The sequence below is a fragment of the Anomaloglossus baeobatrachus genome, chromosome 4 (genome assembly GCF_048569485.1).
Source record: "Anomaloglossus baeobatrachus isolate aAnoBae1 chromosome 4, aAnoBae1.hap1, whole genome shotgun sequence".
In the NCBI taxonomy this organism is placed as follows: domain Eukaryota; kingdom Metazoa; phylum Chordata; class Amphibia; order Anura; family Aromobatidae; genus Anomaloglossus; species Anomaloglossus baeobatrachus.
The window spans coordinates 288155705-288180416 of record NC_134356.1 but is presented as its reverse complement, the minus strand read 5'-3'; the positions used below and the strand labels follow the sequence as shown (position 1 = coordinate 288180416).

Sequence of the window (24712 nt, the reverse complement as noted above, 5' to 3'; positions counted from 1 at the left end):
CTGATTAAAAATGGAATCATTTTTTAAAATTTATTCACTGCAAAGTCAAGTAGCCACCATTTTAATGAACCATAAAAAGACATCAAAAGATAAAAAAATAATAAAAAAATAAAAACCTCACCGCTCACCTTTCCTACCACTCCTTCTGTTCCCTGTCGCCCGTCCAGGCCTTGGAACTACTTCACAAGGCTGCCCTGTGCTAAAACCCCAATCCTCTTCAAACTAAACTGAGACTCCCAGCAGCAACCAGGCCAGGACATTTTTACACATACGTATTGTAAGTTCAAGATGCCATGATGCTAAAAGAACTAGGGATGATTAGTTTGAAAAAGAGAAGGCTGAGATGAGACTTAAGCGCAGTCTACAAATAACTGAAAGGTAGTCAAAGTGCAGAGGGAACCACCATATTTTCATTGCACAAGGAAGTAGAAGAAGCAAATGGGATGAAACTTAATGTAAGGAGATTCAGATTAGACATTAGGACAAACTTGCTGACAATGAAGGCAGTCAGGGAGTGGAAGAGGCTACTACAGGAGGCGGTGTGCTCTCCATCAATGGAAATCTTCAAGCGGAAACTGTATAAAAATATAGCTGGGATGATTTAGGAAAGCTCGCAGGGGGTTGGACCCAATGACCCTTGAGGTCCCTTCCAACTCTACTATTCTATGATTCTAGGATTCTAGGATTTTATGATGTCACCAAGTCACAACCTTATCGAGAGACCAGGCCCAATACATTTTTGTGGCCTTACAGTGAAAATACAGAGGGACATCTTGGTTATAGCTAGAAGTCAGAACCTAGAAGGAAGAGGCCTGGGGTTTCTATGCCCATTGGTGGTTAGTACAGCTAACATGGACTATATGGGGGAAATAAAGCTTTGGGAATAGCCAAAGAGGTGAATGGTGTGGAGACATGGGGCTCAGTGGATGCTCTATTGGATCCCCAAAATATTAACAGCACATAACACATAACCAGCAAAACACACAAATGTAACAGGCAACAGAGTCTCACTCTTCCACTGGCTCACCAGGGATTTAGAATGTCCATGCCTCAGATGTTCCAGGGCTAATTACTCCAATCCAGCAGCACCCCGCTTTCGGGCACCCACCGTGACTGGAATAATGCCAGATTTAGGAAGCTGGCTGAGGTCTGCAAAGTCTGTACCAGGTGACCGATTTGTCCCAACCTGGGTTTCCTCCTTAAGTAGTCTCTTGTATGATGACATAATCCTGGCAGCCAGAGTTGAAATCCCTAGACTGTGGATATGGTCTCCAATCAGAACCGAAGTCCCTAGATTGAAGCCACAAGGTATCCTGATCCTCTAGCCAGCTCCTAAGAGCTTAGACTGGATCATGCACATCCATCAACAACAACCTGGTGACTTAAAGAAATCCCTTTTATAGCCACAGCCTTCCACTTGGATACACTGCGTCCTCATCGGATTGGTTGGACAAGATTGCTTCTCCCATTGGATGAATTTCAAGCTGCATGGATACTGTTCATTTAAATGATGTGAGAAGGAAGACTGAGGATATCTACATGGAGCCTGCAAGTCACCGACTAGACAATGGTTACTAAGGTAATTACATTAGCAATACACAACTACATTACAATGATTACTGGAAGGGTCTGGAGAAACAATAGCAAAGCAAACATGAGGTAATACACAAAAGAACAATATGTCTGGCTGAATGTTAAGAAACTTTAACCCATGAGAGTCCATGTCGTCACAAATGGTGAGGAGAGTTTTAACTTTTTTAAATAGATTCTAAATAACCCCAGAGCATAATAAGGCACATTCAATTCCTGAAGCATAAATTTGATGCATTTCCTAATCTACACAATTTGTCAAATTCACACCTTGCTAGACTCAATCATGTCTAATAATGATATGTAAACTCTATGATGTGCATTTTTAGGCTTGGACTGGACCAAAGATGAATAGGTGAATTACCCAGTGCTACCCTAGACAAAAGCCTCCTGCCCTCTTTACATGAGCAATGTTTGGCACAGTACTTTTAATGCACTATGTACACCTACTGGAGTATGAACATTTATCATTAAAACTGATATAAAACCTACTTCTGTGATAATCACCATGTGGATTGGGGTTCACCAATTCCATCCCACTGCATCCTCCATATACTTTAGTGGAGATGCAGCTGCACATACAATGCACCCATCTATTCAAAATGTATGAATAATGTGTTGGCTGGAAATTTACATATAAGGGTTACCGTAGGTAATATTTTCATGATGTACAATAAAAAACTATATTGTGATGCCATGTTAGCTAGAAATATTCATTTAAATACTCTTTTAGCATAGATCTGGCCCTTTTTGCTTTATGAATAAACTTGCCATACCAAAAGTGTGCTGAAAAGATGCTCTTTTAGCCTAGGTCTGGCCCTTTTTGCTTTATGAAAAAACATACCATTTACACTAGGAGTGTTTCCTAGTGAAACAGCCAAATGTCCATCTAAGCAAACCTTCCTTAAGTAGTCCACAGTAATCTAGAATGTTAACTACTTTCTACCAAAGTCAAGAATAAAGAGTTTTCCAAAATTTGCATAGACTTCATAAAGTCCGTAGATTTATTTTTTTTTTCAATAAACAGTATCCAGAAAATAAGTTAATTCTAGAAAAGCAAAGTTCTAACAAGCCTATAGATTTAGTGTAGTAAATTGATTAGGGCACATTGATCTGACTGCTTTGTGGTCACACATGTAATTTGTCACTAGTAAAGGTCATAACACCTATTTCATACAACCTGCCTCAAGGGTTTGCTAATAAATTACACCACATCTAAAATTTCCAAATGACTATGATAGATTACTGAAGCGCTTAATGTAGTACAGACCAGGCAGAAGCACTTTCCAGCTTCTATTTTAAAATAAGGAAATTTGAGAGAAATATAACACACACAGCAAAAATAACACAAAAGAGGTATTCTAAATAACATTCCGAATAGCAAAAGCATGAATGTATAAGTAGCTTAATGGACCATAAACATGGAAGTAATTTACATTCAGGAGGTAACGTGGTAAGTTCTCACTGAAACACATGCTGACGTTTTTGAATGTATTTAAATTTAAATTTAAATCCCACAAAATAGTCGCAACCCACAAGTGGAGTAGTCAAAATCTCTTATTTATTTTATTTTTATTTTATTTTTATTTTTCCACTTTTTTCACCCTTTTTCGAATCGAGCCCTGGGGTCATGGAACACGACCACAACTCCCCTGTTCACCGCACGCCCGGGACTGAGTATCCCACTGCCCTGGGGCGTCACAGCTATGTGACAGAAAATACCCAAAAGTGACACCATTGTAAAAAATCTACCTCTCAACCTGCTGAAAACCACATCCAATAAGTTTATTAACTCTTCATGTGCTTCACAGAAAGTAATGCAATGTAATGCAAAATGGAATGAAAAATATTACATTTTACCTACAAATGTTCTTTTAGCCCCAATGTATTCACTATTACAATAGGAATAACATGACAAAATGAACCTCAAAATCTGTTAGCTAGTTTCTTCTGAATGCATGGATGAGGTAGCAAAAAAAAAAACAAAACACAAGTAACCCCATTTTGTAAACTATAAACCTTGAAGATTTTTTCCATGGGTATAATGAGCATTTTGAACCCACAGGTACTACAAAAAATTTGATAACATTAGGTTGTCATATTGAAAATTTTCATTCATTTTTGCAAACATATTGCTTTAGCTCTAAATTCCTCACTTTTGCAAGAAGTAATACCAAAAAGTGGACTACCCAGTTTCTTACCACCTTCTATTAAGGGTGTCGATACCCCACATGTAGTCAAAACGTTCTGTTTTTTTGTTTTTTATTTAACAATACATTTTTATTGATTTTCAAGTTAATCGCAAATACAGTTTTGACACATGACAAGGCTCGGAACAGAGGAAGCAACATTTAGAATGGAAATTTGGTTGGAATAGATTGCAGACACTGTGTCCTATTTGAGAGCCCACAAATGACCCTGTTTTTCAAACAGTACCTATGAAGAAAATCATCTAGGGGTCTGTTGAGCATTTTGAACAAACAGGTACTACACAGAATTTAATAACATTAGGTCATGATATGGAAAATTTCGTTTTTTTCACAAATGTCGCTTTAGCTTCAAATGTTTCACTTTTGCCAGCAAAAGGTGGACCACACAGTTTCTTACCACTTTCTTATAAGCACAATGTTACCCACATATAATCAAAATTTTCTGTTTGGACAAATTGCAGAGCTCGGAGTGGAAGAAGCGACATTTGGAATTAAATTTTGGCTGCAATAGACTGTAGAGACTGTCTCTCATTTGCAGAGCTCCTGAAGTAACATCATATACCTCCACAAATGACCCCATTTTGCAAACTCTATCCCTGAAGAAATTTGTCTAGGGAACGGTTCAGCAATTTGAACCCTTAAGGCCCCGTCACACACAGAGATACATCTTTGGCGGATCTGTTGTTGCAGTGAAATCATGGACATATTGTTCCATATGTACACAGCCACAAACCTGACACTGATTGTCCACAATTTCACTGCAACCACAGATCTGCCGCAGATTTATCTGTCTGTGTGGCCTTTAGATGCTTCACAGACTTTTTAAAATGTGGATGTGAAAATGAAAATGCTTTTTTTCGCTATAATGTTGTTTTAGTCTCAAATTTGGAATTTTCAAAAGGAATAATAGGAGAAAATGAAACGCATATTTTAATACACAATTTCTACTGAATATAATAATACCCCATACTGTATATGGTCAAAAACTGCTGTTTGGCACATGGCAGGGCTTAGAAAGGAAAGAGCGCTATTTGGTTTTGGGAGTACAGATTTTGCTAGAATAGTTTGTAGCTGTCATTTGCGAAGCCCTTAAGGTGCCAGAACAGCAGAAAGCCCCCCAAATGACCCCTTATAGAAATTTCATCACTCAATGAATTCATCTATGGCTGGCGTGACTATATTATAACATCCACGCCATGATTTCTTTCCTGGAGAATTGCAAACATGCCAGTCTGGTGCCCATGCATTGTGCCCAGCTTGTCCTTCTGTAGACACGCAAGCCATACATTGTTAAGTGTGCGTTCAATACAATAGAGCCACACACAGGACCACTTGCTGCAGTTTAGGCATAGTGGTGATCAGCAGGAGGAGGGCATTTGGTTTTGGGAACAGAGATTTCACTGGGTTTTATTTGGGTTATAGACACAGGTGCTTTTCCAGAGTTTTTGTTCTACCATTAATTTAGGAATCCCTTATATTTCCACTGACAGATGACACAACTGAGTAAGGGATGGGTTTGTGAGGGTAATTTAGGAGTTTTAGTGGTAACATTTTGTGATACATAACTTTTTTTGATTGCTTTCATTATAAGGCTGGTATCATATTCTTGTGTTCTACGCTAGCACTTACATCGGGGTTTCCATGTAAGTCACACAAAAATGTGATTCTGGTGAAACCCTGAAAAAAAACACTCACTCTGAGTCATATATAGACACTGATGGGACAATGCAGGAACACAGACCACATAGGGTCCAAAGTGTTAGGGTTTTGTCTGAATTGCGGTTTTGGGAATTTATAGGGAAACTCTAATGTAAGAGCTCAACGGAGAGCGCAGAATAAATGTGAACCGAGCCTTATTCCAATTTTTGGTAGGCAGAATAAATAAATAAACAGCAAAACAAGAATAGATCTTAATTTAATTTTTGTGCTGTTTACCATGCGGTATACTGTAAGTAATAAAACAAATTAATTCTTCAGGACAGAGTGATTGAAGCAATACCAGATTTGTAAAGTTTTTTTTCTGTTTAGTCATATCACAAGTTATTTTTTTTTTATAATAAATCATTACTTCATTGTCATGTTCTACGAGCTGTAACTTTTTGTTGTTTTGAAAACAGGGCTTTATAGGTGCTTCTTTTTTGCCTGATGATTTGGAGATTTTTTTATACCATTTTGTGGTTTGTAACATTGTTGATCGCTTTTTATTCAGATTTTTTTTAGATGGAGAATGAACAAAAACCAGCATATCACTATTTGTTTTTATTTCTTATTTTGTGCACAATTCACCGAGTGGTAAAAGTGATTAGACTGATGTATTCTTGTCAGTACAATTATAGAGATAGCAGATTTATATCACTTTTTTATGCTTTGCTACTTTTACAGACTAAATCCAATATTTTGCTAAAATTAATTCGTTTCTGCATCACCATATTCTGAGAGCTGTATTTTTTTTATTTTTTTCCCAACGAGCTATATTAGGGCTTGTTTTTTGCAGGACGGTTTAGAGTTTGTATTCAATCCATTTTGTTTTTACATATGACTTTTGGATCTCCTTTTTTTCACTTTTTTTGTGGGTCAGCATAGTGAAAAAGTGACATTTTTGGTGTTTTTTTTGTATTATGGTGTTAGCCTTATGTAATGAAAAACATGTAATTCCAGACATTCTACCATCAATTGTGTACTTTTTTTAATTTTTGTTTTAAGCATTTTCAATGTTAAAACAGGTTTTCCTGATTTTTGCACACTGTTTTGTGTGTTTTTATATCCTTTATACACATTTAATTTAACCCTTTTTTTACTTTTTCACTTAGATCCACTGTGGGACATGAATATTTTTCACTTTGATCATTCGTCTCATGCACTTCTGTACATTAACACAGGAGACCTGTCAGTGTTTCACTAACACAGCCTGTATGACTCCATTTGTAGCTGTATCTTACAGGCTACCATACTCTGGGTCATCAGAATACCTCTAGGCACCATGGCAACAAGCATCATCTGGGATTACCATCACAGCATGTTGATCCTGCCAGAAGGGGTCTTTTAACCTTCTTTTAATCTCTTAGATACTGTTGTCTCAATTGACAGCAGAATTTAAGAGGTTAATACTTTCTTCTTCCCATCATTCTAATAAGGGTAAATCTCAGTTCCAACTGTCCAAAGAAAGCTATTCCAGAACAGGGATGGCTTATTTGATTTTGGGGCAAAATCTAATATTGCCTTTCTATTTTTTAAGGTTTATTAATGGTTAGAACCTTGCGACTATCTCGTGTGTAACTCAGGTGAGTCTCTCATCGCATTACCCGGCACAGGCACACACTCTCCTGACAGGAGCAGGTCGGCTGTATGTATTTCTATGCAGCTGAGACGCTCCTGACTGGAGAGAGTGCGGCCGTCCCGTGTGATGCGATGCTAGACTCACGTGAGTTACACATGAGACATTGCAAGTATGACTCCAGCCTTAATGTGAGGGTATTCTCATCCTAATTGGAGTAAGAGTTTAGGAATTACAGCTCTTTAATATGTAGTTACCTCTTTTTCAAGAGATCAAAAGTAATTGGACAATTATCTCAAAAGCTTTTAATACGTAGCATGGATTATACCCTCATTAATCCATCATCAATTAAGCAAGTAAAAGATATTTAGGTGATTCCAGATGCATCATTTGTATTTGGAAGCTGTTGCTGTGAACCCACAACATGTGGTCAAATGGGGTCCCAATAGAAGAGAAACAAACCATCATTAGGCTGAAAAGAAAGAAAAAATCCATTTGAGAGATAGCACAAAATTTACGAGTGGCCAATTCAACAGTTTGGTACATTTTGCAAGCAAAACAGGGCACCAGTGAGCTTGGGAACTCAAAAAGGCCTGAACGTCCATGAAGACAACAATTTTTTGGTGATTGCAGAATACTTTTTGTGGTGAAGAAAAGCCCAATCACAACATCCATCCAAGTGAGGAACACTCTCCAGCAAGTAGTTTTTTCAGTATCTAAGTCTGACATAAAGAGAAGACTTGCTGAGAATAAATACAGAGAGTTCCCCACAAGTATGACTCCAGCCTAAATCTGAGAGTCTGCACTTTAAGCTCATATTGATTGTATAACTATCTTGAATATGTTTTGGTAAACCGCTAAAATGTCAAAACTTGAATCACTGTCCACATTTTTCTGAACCTAACTGTAGCTTTGTGGGAACGTTTATGTTAGATTAATGCGTATTTTACACGTAACAATTCAATAAGCATTTGTAATTAAATGAAATAGTAATTATGGCCACCAATGGACCTATTATATTTAGGGGTTTTAAATTAATAAAAAAATGTGCACTGCAAATATATCAAATGGCCCAACGTCTCCTAGACCATAATATAGTTACATAGTGGGATTAAAAATAGAAAAGAGACAGATGTCTGTCAAGTTCACTTGAGAGATGGGAAAGTATCTTAAATTAGACATCATTTTAAAGGTGACAGGTCTGATTTAAGTGTCTATGCTATTGGATATGGTCCAAAAGTGTTATTTTCCTCCATTAAGTATGACCTCAATACACTATGGGTCATTTTTTCAGTTCATACAACTCCATTTTTGCAGAGCTGACAATTTTTTTTACATTCCCTCACTATGTAGCTTAGTATAGCTATAACCAATTGGAAAACTTAAATGTGTACAAGTATTGATTAGTGTAAAATGAAATAAATAGCTGACTGCATTTAGAAAACCACACTGTATGCTCCATGTCACACATGCTAGTGTTTCCATTACCGATTAAATCTGCAATTATGTTTAATATGTCTCGTATTAAACCCCATTACTGGTATCAGTGTGCATGAAAAAGCACGAATCAATACTTTATTGACTTCTTAAAAAATATGGATAAATTACAGAATTCATGCAGTGTGAATAACGTGACAAATCAATATGCAGTTGATATGCAGGAATGCTCTGATATCTTGTATGTTTTCTATTAACTAAAATTATATCATATTTCCAAGAACTGTTGTACTATTCAGTATTAAGAGTTAAAGGCCATATGTGCACTGCTATTTATTACAGCCTAAAAATATTGACCTTAAAAAAGTGTCTGATGGCAAAACTAACCTTATCGCCCATATAAGCTAATGACAGTTATTCTGTTGGAAACAATAAGTATGTTTAATTTTATAATTAATCAAAATTTATTGCATTTTCCAAAAACACATGGACCTCACAAGGTCCTATAGTAGGGAATAAATGGGTACATTCAACACAAGAATACGTTTCATAAGCCACGCATGTGTATGATAGATGTCATGACCCAACTATGAAAGAAAAATAAATGTATATATTTAAGTAACCAAGTAACTCAAGGGCTGGAGGAAGTTGGTGCCACCCTATAATCTGCTTCTCGGAACCGGGGGAGGCCCTGAGTGTAGCCCAATGGAAGTTACCAGATGTCAAAGTGTAGCTCTCCTTATACCACCCAAACAGGACAGTAGCAGGGGGGATAGAGGGGAGAATTCTTTGAGCCACTCCCCATAGGTGGAGTATTTGGTTTACGCCAATACCTGGGGATAAGCACTCTAGCTGCTGTCAGGCAGAATCTGAGAAGACCCTGCTATGTTTACTTTTAAGACTTAATTTATTAACACTTTTAAACAAAATTGGTCCTATATCCCATAGAAATCATCAGTTTCAAGTTTTTAAGGTCTGCAACGACTTAATGTGTATATTTTCCCAGATATCATAAGCTTCAAACACTGAGAAACAATGAGGGAGATAGACAAAAAAACAATTGTTTATTGTCAAGTTTTTATTGTTTTGCGCTGTTTTGAGTTGCACCAATTTTATCTTTCCAGTTGTGTATTTTCTAGGTCTATTTTCTGCGTTCACCTGTTTGGTTTCTATTTGCCACTGGCAGCAGGGTTTAGAATTTTTTAGATATTTTTACCTAATTCATCACTTGCAATGCATAAATTGGAGGAAAAATGCACACCACTTTACAATTCAGAGGGAAGAAGATAAGACATTACAAGCACAAGAGGAGTGAGGGTCCTGCTCACAAGATTACAATATATGAAGAAATAGGGGAGACAGAACAAGTAAATAATAAATAAGGTTTTCAAATAAAGCTGCATGAACAAGTCACCATGCCAGATATGTACAAGTACAGATACAGAGTGTTATTAAATGCATAGAAGGTGTCTAATTAGATGCCAAGCGGGACAAAATTGAAAGAACATTTTGCAAAGACAACACTTGAAAACAGCACACTGGGGGTTTTCAAAATTAATTGAATAAACCTAGGTAGTGCATTCCAGAGAATTGGCGCAGCTCGTGAGATGTCTTGGTGAGGTGGAAGAGTCAGAATTATTGAGGATGTTATTCTTAAGTCTTTAGCAGAATGTGGTATGGTAATGGAGATGAAGGCGGACATGCAGGATAGTACACAGCTATGGAGAGCTTTGTGGAAGAGAGTTATAAGTTTATATTGGACTCTGGGGCATATGAATAACCAGTGCAGTGACTGGCACAGAGTTGAAGCATCAGTGTAGCAATTGGAGAGGCTGCTGCATTCTGGATGGATTTGAGAAAGTTTTCTAGTATGAAAATTTGTCTAATTACTTATCTTATATCCAAGGTTTTGAAATAGGGAGTATGCTGGGAAATGGATGAATTGATTGTTATGACAACTAACACCTGAAAGGAAGGGTTTGAGGAATTTCCCATGGGAACTTTAAATGACATATCACTTTGTTTTTAATTTGGTATAAGGTGCCTGCTTACCATTGCAATAAGGATAATTGCTTTTGCCCAGTATTTGTGTGAATCAATATCCATCTCAGCTTCTCTTAAACAAAGCCTACCTCTCTGATTAGGCCTCACTGATGATTCCACAATCTGACTTGAGGTCAAAGCCAAAAGCCATAACAAAGGAAAATCACTTTTAACATAATATTCATTTTTGTTTTTTTAGGGGACTTGAACCAACATTCAGTTGCGTAATGCTTTGAGATACAGTTATAGTTTGTCATTTTAACACTATTACTTAACAGTGAGATGCTTATGGTAGACCTGATGAGGAATTCAAAGAAAGTTTTACCTATGACAATGAATCCGGATTCGTGATAAGTCTGAGCATAGCCGGGTCAATGGACAAAGGCGTGTGCCAAAACACGTGTAGGGTGTCCTATATACCCGGCTGTGCTCAGACTTATAACGAATCTGGATTCATTGTCATAGGTAAAACTTTCTTTGAATTCCTCATCAGATGTTGCTCTTATCCATATATAGGAGAATGCTATCACAGGTCACTGAGTCACCACCTCTTATAGTCTGGATCTACTGTATGTAGGAGAGTTATGTATGGTATGCTACACTGTTATGTGGTTTAGCTAATTGATATATTATATTATATAGTTATAAATCTTTTGCGTTGTGAACCTCTGTGATTCCTCTTTTTTAAAACGATTGTATTTGTATTTATTTATTTATACAATTGTTAACATATAGAATTATAACTATTATCCATCAGAGGACACAGAGGTAAATTTAGCAATACAACTAATTATGGCTTTAATACTGGTTCGTTTGAATACATCCGGGTATTAATATGTGATTATTTTAATGGTGTTTAACCCCTTGCTTGCTCAATAAAAATAAAAATATTATTTGGCACTTTATTTGGACTTTGGATCGTTTTTTCTCTCTTTCTGTGGTATTGTAAAAGTTACGCAGAGCGAAGTGTAACCCTGAGAGTCTGCAAGAGCAGTGGCATCACTGACAAGTGAAGCAGAATGGTGCTGGATCCCAAAGAGAGCAGCAATACATGAGTATATTAATATATTCCCACTACATGTACATATACACACATTTAATAAAAAAAATATTCATAGGAAGACTCCATCAATAGTGGCAGCCAAGCCAAAATTCAACAGAGTTTAAAAGTGGGATACGAACATAGTAATATTACTTTACAAATCATTCATTTTGTCGCATGTAAAATATAGAATTTTATGGATTGATTCAAAGCAATAAAGTTGGAAAACTTCGAAAGTTCAACTTAACTAAAAAATGGCCTTAAGGACTGGTTATATCTTCAGAGGTAGCGAGTATACTTTAGAAGAGCTAGCAAACTATTAAATAGCCCTCTTCTGGAGCTCGTCTCCTCATTAACAATTAATGGCTCCAAAAAGACTTGGACAACTTAACATCAAGATAACATCAACACTTTTGTTTGAAGTTCTCTTTTGAGTTGGAACCAGATGAACCATTATTATGTAGCAGATTTGATTTTCTTTTACCTTACCGTGCAAGCTTCTAAAGTTTACCCACAACCCTTTATTTTATCCAGATCTTTGAACTTCATTTGAAAAAAAGAACCCATCAAATAGATATCACCAGTTTCCAACCTTTTCGACAAGATCAGTCAAGCGACAATAAAAATAGTATATTTTTTGTAACATGTTTCTATTTCAAGCATCGAGAGCAGAGTCTCATTCATAATGCCTATTTTAACTTGTATTTGAAAAGAAACTTGAATATTACAAAAATAAGGTTCACAAAATACAGAATTTTTGCAATTCACTTCAGTGCAGATTCAGAAAAATGGCAGCCATTAACCACTTTTTTATGAACCCCAAAAGGGCCATCAAAAGGGTAAAAAAAAATAAAAGTATACCTACCTTACTTCTTAGCTCTTCAGCCTCTTTGCTCTACACTAGTGCTTGTCCGTCATCATAACATCTTTTTATAACCACCGCAAGCCCTAAATCTTGGGGCTTCTTCATGCAAGGCTGAGATATATGGCTTTAATATGGCCAGGGACAATTCTGTACATCCACGCTAAACGGAGCGTGACATAACGACGTTGTGACCTTAAATGCACTTAAACAGAAACTTTCCAACCCGTATCAGGGCTTGAATTCATGGCCTAAAGTGAAGAGGCAGGAGGATTCAGCATTTGTAGCAGTGATAAGGATGTGTTGAGGAGTGGACGGGGACAATGAGAAGCAGAGGGGCAGGATCACCGAGTTCTTAGATGAGTTTAAGGATTGTTCATTTTTTTACACCTTAAGTTTATTATGGTTTGGGGTCTCTCCAGACCTCAGAGCATAATATGGGATATTAAATTCATAGTATGCAAGGTGTCGATTCATATTGAATTGATGATGCCCTACAACTTTGCAATTCAATTTTTTTCTCTATCTCATTCCGTTTTTGAGATAAAAATGCTAACTCCGTTGTTTTCCACCAGGTAGCGCTATAGGTGGTTTCATTGCGTAGCACATGGCTACTTTACTATACCTAGACATCACTTTTATGCCTATAGCTGCCGCCATTCTCAAGTTAATGGCTGTGGACAGGATATGGGTGGACACACTGTATACTACTAGTGAATAAAATTTGCAAGACAAAAAAAACCAGTTTACTATGTTAATAATAGCATTGTATTCACATAAATTGGGAGCTATATGGCTGATCTGTATATCAAATGTGAATGTTTTGAGAATCCATAAATTTGAATAGGTTGAAGAAACTAGAGCACAAGGACATTTTTTTCACACGGACATTAGGTGTATGTTAAAAAAATAAAGCTCATTTGATCAGTCCACTAAAATAACAATGTTGTCTATGGAAAAACAGTGGGTTTTTTTTCCATAGACAACACTTGGATCAATAAAAGGGTCATGTGAACATAACTAAATAGTGACACATTCAGATCTTCATGGAGTTTGCTTTCTTTTATTATTAGTTAATGTCTCACTCACCGATTTCTGTTACTAGATATCCAGTCAGAGATCATTGTCGCTGCTTCTTGGTGACACTGTTTGTTGCCAAAACTGCAAGCCAACATTATAACTTCTCTTCTTAGTTCCCTAGTAGAAAAAAGGGTAAAAAAAAGGTAATTATGTAGATTCCGGAAAATGGTACTAATCCCAGTACAGAGGCGCACATATCATTGGTACAACATGTGCAGCTGCATAGGCGCCTAAGAGTTAGGGGGCGTTTTCACTTCCAAAAAAAGGTGGAATTGTGCATTTTGATCAAAGTTTCCCCATTATTCATCCAAAGGGGCCTTTTTCTGTCTGCTCCCCAGTGAATGATTTTAGTAAAATATTGCAACAAAAATACTATTGTTACTAGAAACATTTGTGTGATACAGTAATGCCTACATTTTCAAAAATTTCTGTTTTCCATATTACGTAATTGTAATTACTTCTGTCATTGCTAAAAACATGTGCCTGTGTTTTTATTTTACATTCTATGCTCCTTTCTGAACTAACGACTAGCAATGAGCAGCTCCAATATTCATTAATATATTTATCTCCTGATAATACTCTGCATTTTATGAACCTCACAGGTAAAATATTCAAATTACAGTTTACGGCTTGAAAAGGCCATAATTCTGATTTTAATTACGTTCTTTTATTGTTTAAATGTGCTGTTTGCCAAACAACAGCTAAGAAAAAAATACATTAGCAAATTGTAAATATTCTGTGTAGAAAGTAAGACTTAAGCACTGCTGCTTTACATTAGGATAAAAGTTTAAAGCAACAATGTCTTCAACTGAGCACTTGTCAAAAACTCAAAATATTCTTAGCAGTCAATTGTAGTTGTAGTAGTCATCAAATCCTGATATGTGAAGGCGAAAGATTTCACTTATATCATTGACTTTGCCTTATAGGCATGTTTAGGGCTTTTGTCATTGTACAAACCTGATATTAATTTAGCAAACCATAGGGGAGCAATCATAAAACAAGCACAATGTGCTAGTTCAATTTATTTTAGATCGACACATTTCTAACTGAATTTTCACCACCAGCACAAAAAATCAGGAACAAGCAAAACTGGAACAAGAATTTTAGATAGTAGAATAAAACTTAACGTTAGAGAAAATGTTCATCATATGACATCCATGGGTTGTTGTCTCATGTAAAGTTGATAAATATTGAGTTGACTTGTTTCTCTCTCACTTTTTTTAGAGAATGACATCATAATAAGCCCACTATTATTACCAACACAGAGTAAAGGCCGCTTTAAACGCAACGACATCGCTAACGCGATGTCATTGGGGTCATGGAATTCGTGACGCACATCCGGACTCGTTAGTGACTTCATTCCATGTGACACGTATGAGCGACCGCTAACGAGCAAAAATACTCACCTTATCATTGCTCACTGACATGCTGTCCAGTTCCCAAATATCATTGCTGCTACAATGGCTATGTGTGACACCGCAGGAACGAGGAACCTCTCCTTACCTGCAGCCGCTGGCAATGAGGAAGGAAGGAGGTGGGCGGGATGTTACGTCTTGCTCATCTCCACCCTTCCGCTTCTATTGGGCGGCCACTTAGTGACGTCGCTGTGATGCCGAACGAGCCACCCCCTTAGAAAGGAGGCGGTTCGCCCGTCACAGCAACATTGCTAGGCAGGTAAGTAGTGTGACAGGTCCGAGCAATGTTGTGCGCCATGGGCAGCGATTTTCCCATGCCGCACAACCGATGGGGGTGGGTACGCATGCTAGTGATCTCGCTAGCGAGATTGCAGCGTGTAAAGCGACCTTTAGACTTATGCACCTCGCAAACAGCAGCAAACTGAGTCTCTATGGACCCGTCATAGCAGTGGGCACTTTTAGTGACTCAGTAGTATTTATTTTTAATGTCATATTAACCCCTTTAGGACTGAGATACTTTATACGTTGTTTAAATCTGATCAGTTTCACTTTATGAGGTAATAACTCTGATACACTTCAATGTGTCCCAGTAATTCTGAGAATTTTTTTTGATATGCTGTACATCATAGAAGTGGTCAATTTTGGTTGATATTATTTGGGTCTATTTGTGAAAATATCAATAATGTATAAAAAAAAATTGAAAATGTTCTTATGTTCTAACTTTTAAATTTATGCCCTTAAGGGTACGTTCACACGAGCGTTGAAATCGAATGAGTGCAATGCGAGAAAATCTCGCATTTCACTCTGACCAATGATAATGAATGAGGGCGAGCAGTTGGTCAGCTTTTCTCGTATACAGATTCAGGATGTGAGAAAAGCGGCAGCATGCTGTGATTTTCTGCGAGAGCCATATCACTGGAACTTATTCAAGTGAATGGGTGTGAGAGATACATCGGACTGCACTCGGATGTTATCCCAGTACAGTGCAATATAGATACAGGCTGACAATGGAGGAGATGGGGGGATTAACCCCTCCCTATCCTCTGCAGCACCCACCCTCAGCTTCGCAGCTGTGACCTGAAGGTGCTATTGTGATATTTACATGCATCTCTCACTAGATGTCAATAACAACCCATCTGATCCACACAGGCAAAGAATTTAAACCACAGATTTCCATAAATTTAGTGATCTGTAATAATGAGAAATGAAACAACAGTGAAAAAGTATTGAACACTCTTACTGAAATTTATTTAATACTTAGTATAAAAGCCTTCGTTGGTGATGAAGCTTCAATACACCTCCTGTGTGGAAAAACTAGTCACATTCATTGCTCAGATGTCATTTTGGACCATTCTTTCACACAAACACTCTTCAATCTTGAAGGTTCCGTGGGCTTTTTCTGTGAACTGTGAGCTTTAGTTACTTCTATATATTTTCTAATAGATTCATGTCAGGGGATTTGCTGGGCCATCCAAGCAGTTTTATTTCTTTCACTGTCTTGTTAAAATGTCCACAATCATTTCATCTTCATCATCCTGGTAAATGGCAGCAGATTTTTATTAGGAATGTCTCAATTTATTTGTCCATTCATCCTCCTTTAAACCACATGAAATTTGCTGGTATCGTATGCTGAAAATCAGTCCCGCATCATGATCTTCTTATCTCCAAACTTCACTGTTGCTTCTGTGGTTTTAGGGTGATATGCAGTGCCTTTTGGCCTGCAAACATGGAATGTATTATGGCAACCAAAGAATGCAATTTTGGTCTCATCTGACTAGACTATTTTCTCCCAGTATGTTACAGGCTTGTCTAAGGCTATGTGCGCACTTTACGTCTAGGTAGTTGTAGTTCTAAACGCATTCTCTGGCATAAATGGTCTTTGTCAAATTTGGTTTTGACCACAAAAATGCTATAAATGCGCTTGTATTTTTACCGCCTTTTTACCGCGTTTTGCATGCTTTTTCATTGCTTAAAGTCAGATATGTTTTGAAGACAAATACACTGCTAAATAAAGTTTAAACATTCAATAACTAAGAAAAAAAGGGAAAAAAATTATAACAAACATTATGAATAAAATCATACACATTTTATTAAAAAGATAACTATGTGTTAATATTTATGTATAAAATAACGTTAAATTATTGATTTTCATAAATGTAATTGTCGGACTATGTGTGTGTGTAAAGGGACATATCATGCCCTAAATATAATGTCAAAAACGCATGCATTTAATTTGTCAAAAATGCATGTTTTCTGAATCAAAAAAGCATGTTAAACGCTAGAATTTTCATGTAGAATGCGTTTTGCAACTTCTCATTGACTCTAATGATAGCAAAATGCTGTCAAAATGGCAAAAACAATTGACATGTTGTTTCTTTAAATGCTGAGTTTTTGACAAAATTTCTGCATCCAAAACGCTGCGTTTAAAACAGCATAGTGCGCACAAGAAATCCCACTTTCCCATTGACTTTGTTGGAGAATCAAAACGCATGCATTTTGGCATTAAAACGCTGCAGTTGAAAACGCTGCGGAAAGGCATGGAAAAACGCAAAGTGCGCACATAGCCTTAGGGGTACTTTGCACACTACGACATCGCAAGCCGATGTTTGCGATGCCAAGTGCGATAGTACCCACCCCCATCGCAGCAGCGATATCTTGTGATTACTGCCGCAGCGAACATTATCGCTACGGCAGCTTCACATGCACTCACCTGCCCTGCGGCGTCGCTCTGGCCGGCGAACCGCCTGGTTCCTAAGGGGGCAGGTCATGCGGCGTCACAGCGATGTCAAACGGCAGGCGGCCAATAGGAGAGGAGGGATAGACGTAAACATCCTGCCCACTTCCTTCCTTCCGCATTGCAGCCGGGATGCTGGTAAGGTGATGTTCCTCGCTCCTACGGCTTCACACACAGCGATGTGTGCTGCCTGCTGGAACAAGGAACAACATCGTACCGTCGCTGCTGCAAAATTATGGAAGTCTCGGACCTTACACCGATCATACAGCAATGATGCTTTTGCGCTCGTTAATCATATGTAAAAGGATTTACACACTACGACATAGACAGCGACGCCGGATGTGCGTCACTTTCGATTTGACCCCACCGACATCGCAGCTGCGATGTCATAGTGGGCAAAGTACCCCTTAATGTTGTTGAGCAAACTTAAAAGGTGCTTGAACATGCTTTTTGTTCAATAATGTATAAAATGTATCAGCTCACCAACTTGCTGCAGTCCTGTAGTGAAGGGTCAGGTGCACTGGAGGTTTGGAATTACCAAGTATATGAAAAGGCAGAAATCCAGCGCAGCCCCATATTAGATAAAAAGTTTTCTTCTTTATTTATATAAATTCAATAAAATCCAGGAACATACAGCAAAAAATTATGGCTTTGCCCAGGTCAGAGCGACACATTTCAACAAACTGTCTTAATCATGGTCAGACCATTGTGAAACCATGATTAAGACAGTTTGTTGAAATGCGTCGCTCTGACCTGGGCAAAGCCATAATTATTTGCTGTATGTTCCTGGATTTTATTGAATTTATATGAATAAAGAAGAAATTTTTTTATCTAATATGGGACTGCGCTGGATTTCTGCCTTTTGTTCAGCAATGGATTTTTGAGTGGTGATTGTGCCTACAGGCCATGGAGGTTGAGTGCATTTTTTATTGTTATCTGTAAAACAAGAAGATGCAGCAAGGTAAAAATAATAAAACTTAACTTTCACTAAGATAATTAAAATACCAATGTAGGCAAAAGTCAGACACAATATAACACTCACCACCAGTGAGGCACTTGCCCGCTTAAGATCATAAGTACCAAGATGAGGACAGTGTGTAGAATAGTTGATTAAGCCGAGTGTCAAAAGCCGGGAAGTCACGTCAGTACAGAAGAGCAAAAGAAGCTGAGATCACGTGTGAGCCAAGGGTTGGTAAGCCTGGAGATATCGTCAAGTACAGAATGGGAGCAGAGCTGTAGTCAGGGAAAGAGCCAAGGTCGGAAGCCTGGAGGTATCGGCAGGTACAGAGGAGAGAACGGAGTTGGGGTCACAAAATGAGCCAAGGGTCAAGGAGTCAGGGGGAAAAACAGGATAGAAGGAATAGAGGATAGTGGATGGGACACTAGGTAGTGGGACAAGATCAGAAAAAACTCACGAGACCAGAAGTGTACACTGCAGAGCAGGAACTATCACTGGTGGTGTTCTGGGTGAAATTGCTCCATGAAAAGGTAGCGCAATCACCGGAATGATGAATGACCAAATAGGCCCCTCCCACCAGGCCTAGACCCAGAGAATATAGACCACAAGAAAATACACGGGATATAATGGCTCTGCAAGCAGCAGAGCCACAAGTGAATCATGACACACAACACTTAGAAGTAGAGAGATGCCAGTGGGTAGACCTCATATGAGAGAAAGCATTTAATCCAGCAATTTATCAAATAAATACCAGCATATACAATGCTCTATTTTGACAACAAGTATAAGTTGTTTCTACCTTACTGCCACTTCTTGATATATTTGGTTGATGCTTCACAATCTAATTCTTCTGCTGCTCTTATTTTATTAGAAACAATTTTAGCTGCTGATGCCTGGTCTTTCTGTAACTCTTCATGGGTGGTTCTTGGCTCTTGGATAACTCTTCTGATAATTTTTTTCACTTCTGTCTGAGATCTTGCAGGCTGCAACTGTTAATGTCTTGTTTACGGTGAATTGATGTTCTTTCACTTCAGGATTATGGCCTACAATACTCACAGGAACCTTTAGTAGTTTAGAAACTCTTCTGTAACCAATGCCATCAGTATGTTTTGAAATAATAAATTGCAAAGCTCTTAAGACAGCTCACTGATTTTGTCCATCATAAAATGTTAAAATGTTTCTTTTGTAATGAGACACCTTTTTATAGGCCATCAGTTGAACCAGCTGATATTATCTATCACTAAGTGGCAGGATTGCTTTGTAATTGCTGAGAGTTCAGCTGGTCCATAGCTTTTTTGCGCCTCTCTTTCTTCATGTGTTCAATACTTTTCCCTGTGTCATTACTCACTATTATATATAACTTAATGTATGTACATTTATGATTTGATATCTTTGCCTGCGTGAATTGGATGGGTTGTTACCGACATCTGGTAAGAAATTCATGTCAATAACACCTTTAAAAATATATTTGATTAGAAAATTGTTGATGTGTTCAATATTTATATCACCCGCTATATACACACACACACACACACACACACACACACACACAGACACTAGCAACTTGATAGAACTGTTCAAAAACATAAATTATTGATGGTGTAATTTTTTCTTTGTTATATGAAAAATGTAATTTAATTTTTATTAAAGTCTATTTTTTTGTTAAAAAAGCTAAATATTGATTTCAATCTAAGTGTTATGAATGAAATTTGGAGATATGAGTATACGCTAGTGTATTTTGGATGTATGACTTGTGATACGGCAAATCAAAGGTTCATTGAATTGAAAGACTATATATAAAAAATAAGTATATCTGAGACACCAATGTTACTGAAAGCAGCATTCAGTGTATGTACAAGCATTCTGGTATTCAGCGATAAGCATAAGTTCAAATCTCAACATCACTTTGAGGTCGTAACTCAAGAGATAAGCAGAACATTGTTTGCTTTAAAAATGTCATGCAGGGGAATATAAATCTCAAAGATGCTGGGCCTTAGAGAAATGAAATATCAAACAGGAAAGACAGGAGAAAAGGTGCATCATGCTGCTACAGTCACACTGTGTAACACTAATGGAGCTTTCTTCTTTTGAAGCTTATTGTATGGCTTAGTATAAAAGATAAACTCCCTTAGGATTCAGAAGAGTAACTACAGCAGAAAATATGTGAGAAGAAGGAAAACATAGGAAGAGACAAATCACAAAAAGCTTCTGACTAATCCTTGTCAAAATATTTTCTGAACTTGAGCATGTAAATGATAGAGAATCAGGAAAATATTCCACTCTATTTGCAATTTAGTGCAGGAAACTGTTTCTGAGAATAAGGACACATTAAATGCAAGGAATTCAATGTAGGACATTACAAGGTAACATAAGCAACACAATAACCACTTTTTCCTCTTAGCTTTTCTTATTATGTGAATAATAAAATGTCATACTCTGTTTGGTAAGACGTCTGGATTATTGACCCATTGTGTCCATTAACCGGCCATCCGAGTCGGAAGTACATTGTGGCCACTTGCTTCAATACATATTCCTGAAAGAACATACATATTGCATTAAGTATTTATTTCTTTTCTATGCACTTCATATAAATATACAAAGAAAGCAAATATCATTTCTCTTTCTTCATAAATACTACATTTTATATGCCACTGTTTAGCGAGAATTATGGTATAATTTGTAAAATGTTTAGTAAATGTGCAAAATTTCAGCCATATTGATAACATTTGGTCACACAATAATTTTTAACTGTTTCTTGTAGCTATTAAATAGTCTTTTCATATCTTTTTTTAATGGTGTCTCCTTCTTGCAGAATGCTTCTAATGCTGAAATGGTCTTTATGCAATATGTCCCTGTGTATATTTTGGGGAGCAAGGCAACAACACAAAATGTTTAGAACCACTTTTCTGCTTTACTGAAACATTCAATCTTTGATTAGGGGCCATTGCGTGTTCTGACTTGTTTTGAACAATATTTCTTGTTCTGTTCAGTTTGATACAATCTATTAAGCATGTCAGAATTGTCATCATACGAAGCAATTAACAAGGTCTTTTCCTTTTATATATATTTTTTCTTTTTAGGCTAAATTCTTATTTGATGCTATAGAGCTTTGCTTATGTTTTTTCACTGCATTTATAAAATGTATTTTGTGTAATACAAGTGCTGCAGGTCATATTTGAGATGTTAACTTATGAGCTGTACGCTGATGTGGTTTTATTATATTACCTCTAACATACAGAATTTTTGGTTTTCTAAGATGCAACAGATTGTAAAAACCATCCAAAATTTAGAGGAGGAAAAAAGGAAAATATGATTTTTAATATTAAAATGAGGGTCCATCTTATAATCCTAGTGTGTCTTATACTAGCTCTCCAGGGGAGAGCGGAGGTGTTTGGAATGGCTCAGGAGGTACACAAGAAGCCTGGTCGGAGATGCTGCAGGCTGAGAGGAGGGGGTAATACGGCTCAGAAGGGGCAGTTGTTAGGGCCAGGTGGACGGGCAGACCCAGGAGGTGGATCCACTGGGCTGAACACCTCACCGAGGGCAAGGTGCCCGGTAGCCGGAGCACTAGCAGGACAGTCCGTTTAGAGGAGTGGAGCAAAGAAGTCCCTGGGACCACGGGGTCTCTGATGGTAGTCCGGGTGACGGAGCTCAGGTTCGGAGGCCGAGATGTCGTCAGGCAGAGTCCGGAACCAATGGAGCGAGAAGGCGGGTCACTACAGGGATCGGAGATGGCAGGAACTGACGGAATGGCAGGCCGTCACCGTTCGGGGTTCAGGTATCGTCAGGACCGGTTGGCGAGGCAGGAGCGGCTCTACGAGAGAGATAGGTGAGTATATCACAGACACAAGGAGACCTGACTCCTAGCTTAGGAAACACGAAGAACAGGCCCCGCCCACTTGGAAAGGATCCCCTATATACCCAGTACCTGATCCTTCAATATCCTGTTGGAGGACACTGGCCCTTTAAGAAAGGGTCAATGACCGCGCGCACGCCCTAATGCGCATGCGCGAGGCCCGGGTGCCAGAAGCCAGGGCAGGGAGCGGTGAAGAGGAGGCAGGGGAGCCGGCCTGGAGCAGAGCTGCCGACGGGCGCCGGGAGCGGGGACCGGGCCGCCTAGGGACCGCAGGTGATGGGGGCTGGAGGCTGTGGAGCGGGGGACGCCTGACAGAGGAGCCGGGGAGCGAGGCAGGGAAGCCGGGGAGCGTGGCAGGTGAGCCGGGGAGCGAGGCAGGGGAGCTGGGAAGCAAGGCAGGGGACCCGGGGAGCGTGACAGTACCCCCCCCACGCCCCCCTCCCCGCAACGGGGACAGGAAGGCACGGATCAGAGGAGTACCCACATTCTCCCGGGGCTCCCAGGACCTATCCTCAGGACCATACCCTGCCCAGTCCACCAGGAAGAACTGTCGGCCCCGTACAGTTTTCATGGCCACGATATCCCTTACCGCATAGATGTTATCATCAGCAATAGGAGGAGGAGCAGAACTGGCAGCAGCGGAGAAGGGACCAAGGACAACCGGCTTGAGCAGGGAGACGTGGAAGGAGTTGGGTATCCTCATCATGGCCGGGAGCTGCAGCTTGTAGGAGACCTCATTGATCTTGCTGAGGACTTTAAACGGCCCGATGTAGCGAGGACCCAGCTTGTATGAAGGTAGCTTCAATCGGACGTACTTGGAAGCAAGCCAGACCAGATCTCCTGGAGAGAAACACGGAGGATCCAGATGCCTCTTGTCTGCGTGTCTCTTCATCCGCAGGGAAGCACGTCCAAGGGACGTCTTGACAGAGTCCCAAACTGTAGAAAGGTCACGGACTACAGCATCAGCAGCAGGGACATCTGAGGAAGAGGATACAGGCAATGGGACGGAAGGCTGAAGACCGTAAACGACATGGAAGGGAGAGCTGGAGGAGGTCTCACTGACGTGGTGGTTATGGGAGAATTCAGCCCAAGGAAGAAGCGTGGACCAGTCGTCGTGATGGGCGTTAACGTAGTGAAGTAAAAAGGAGGTCAAGATCTGATTGACTCGTTCCACTTGGCCGTTCGACTGAGGAAGGTAGGCTGAAGAAAAGTCCAGAGTCACTCCCAGATGTTTGCAGAGAGCCCTCCAGAAGCGGGAGGTAAACTGAGTTCCTCTGTCGGACACAATGTGTGATGGAAAGCCATGCAACCGGAAGATGTGCTGTATGTAAGCGTCAGCGAGTTCCTGGACAGAGGTCAGTCCAGCCATAGGGACGAAATGAGCCATTTTGGAGAACCGATCCACCACGACCCATATGACTGTGTGTCCGGAGGACAGGGGCAAGTCCGTAATAAAGTCCATCGCAATGTGTTGCCACGGAACGGAGGGTATAGGCAGAGGCAGAAGACGACCATATGGCAGGTGTTTGGGCGTCTTGTTCCTGGCACAAGAGGAGCAGGCTGAGACAAAAGAAGCGACGTCCGTGCGAAGGGATGGCCACCAGTAGTGACGTACAATTGTACTCCATGTTTTCTTCTGACCAGCATGGCCGGCTATTTTCTAGGCATGGCCCCAGTGCAACACTTTTTGCCTGTCAGTCTCAGAGACATAGGTCTTCCCAGGCGGTATCTGGGCCAGGGTGACAGGAGCCACCGGAATGATCTTACTAGGACAGATGATGGGCTGGGATGTCTCCTCCTCCTGCTCCATGGGCATGAATGACCTGGACAAAGCATCTGCTCGTACATTCTTGTCCGCGGGTCGAAAATGGAGCTGAAAATCAAACCTGGCAAAGAACAAGGACCACCTGGCCTGCCGTGGGTTTAGTCGCTGAGCGGACCGCAGGTATTCCAGGTTCTTGTGGTCCATGTAAATGATCACAGGGTACACTGCTCCCTCCAGAAGGTAGCGCCATTCCTCCAGAGCCAGTTTGACTGTCAATAGCTCTCGGTCACCGATGGTGTAGTTGCGTTCAGGCGCTGAGAAGCTCTTGGAGAAGAAACCGCAAGTAACCATCTTCCCGGAGGAGGACTTCTGCATGAGCACTGCCCCGGCTCCCGAGGAAGAGGCATCCACCTCCAAGGTAAACTGTCGGTTTAACTCAGGACGGT

At 39.4% G+C, this 24712-nt stretch overlaps 1 protein-coding gene across 1 annotated transcript in view; it reads right to left on the bottom strand.

Annotated features, from left to right (window-relative positions):
* Window positions 1-24712, bottom strand: part of TRHDE (thyrotropin releasing hormone degrading enzyme) — a 1371551-nt gene that overhangs the window by 171409 nt on the left and 1175430 nt on the right. Inside the window, exons 14-15 of the mRNA XM_075344896.1 lie at window positions 21081-21178; window positions 13548-13655 (exon numbers count right to left, since the gene is read on the bottom strand). Coding sequence (XP_075201011.1) covers window positions 13548-13655; window positions 21081-21178 — 206 coding nt within the window. The remainder of the gene's footprint in view (window positions 1-13547; window positions 13656-21080; window positions 21179-24712) is intronic.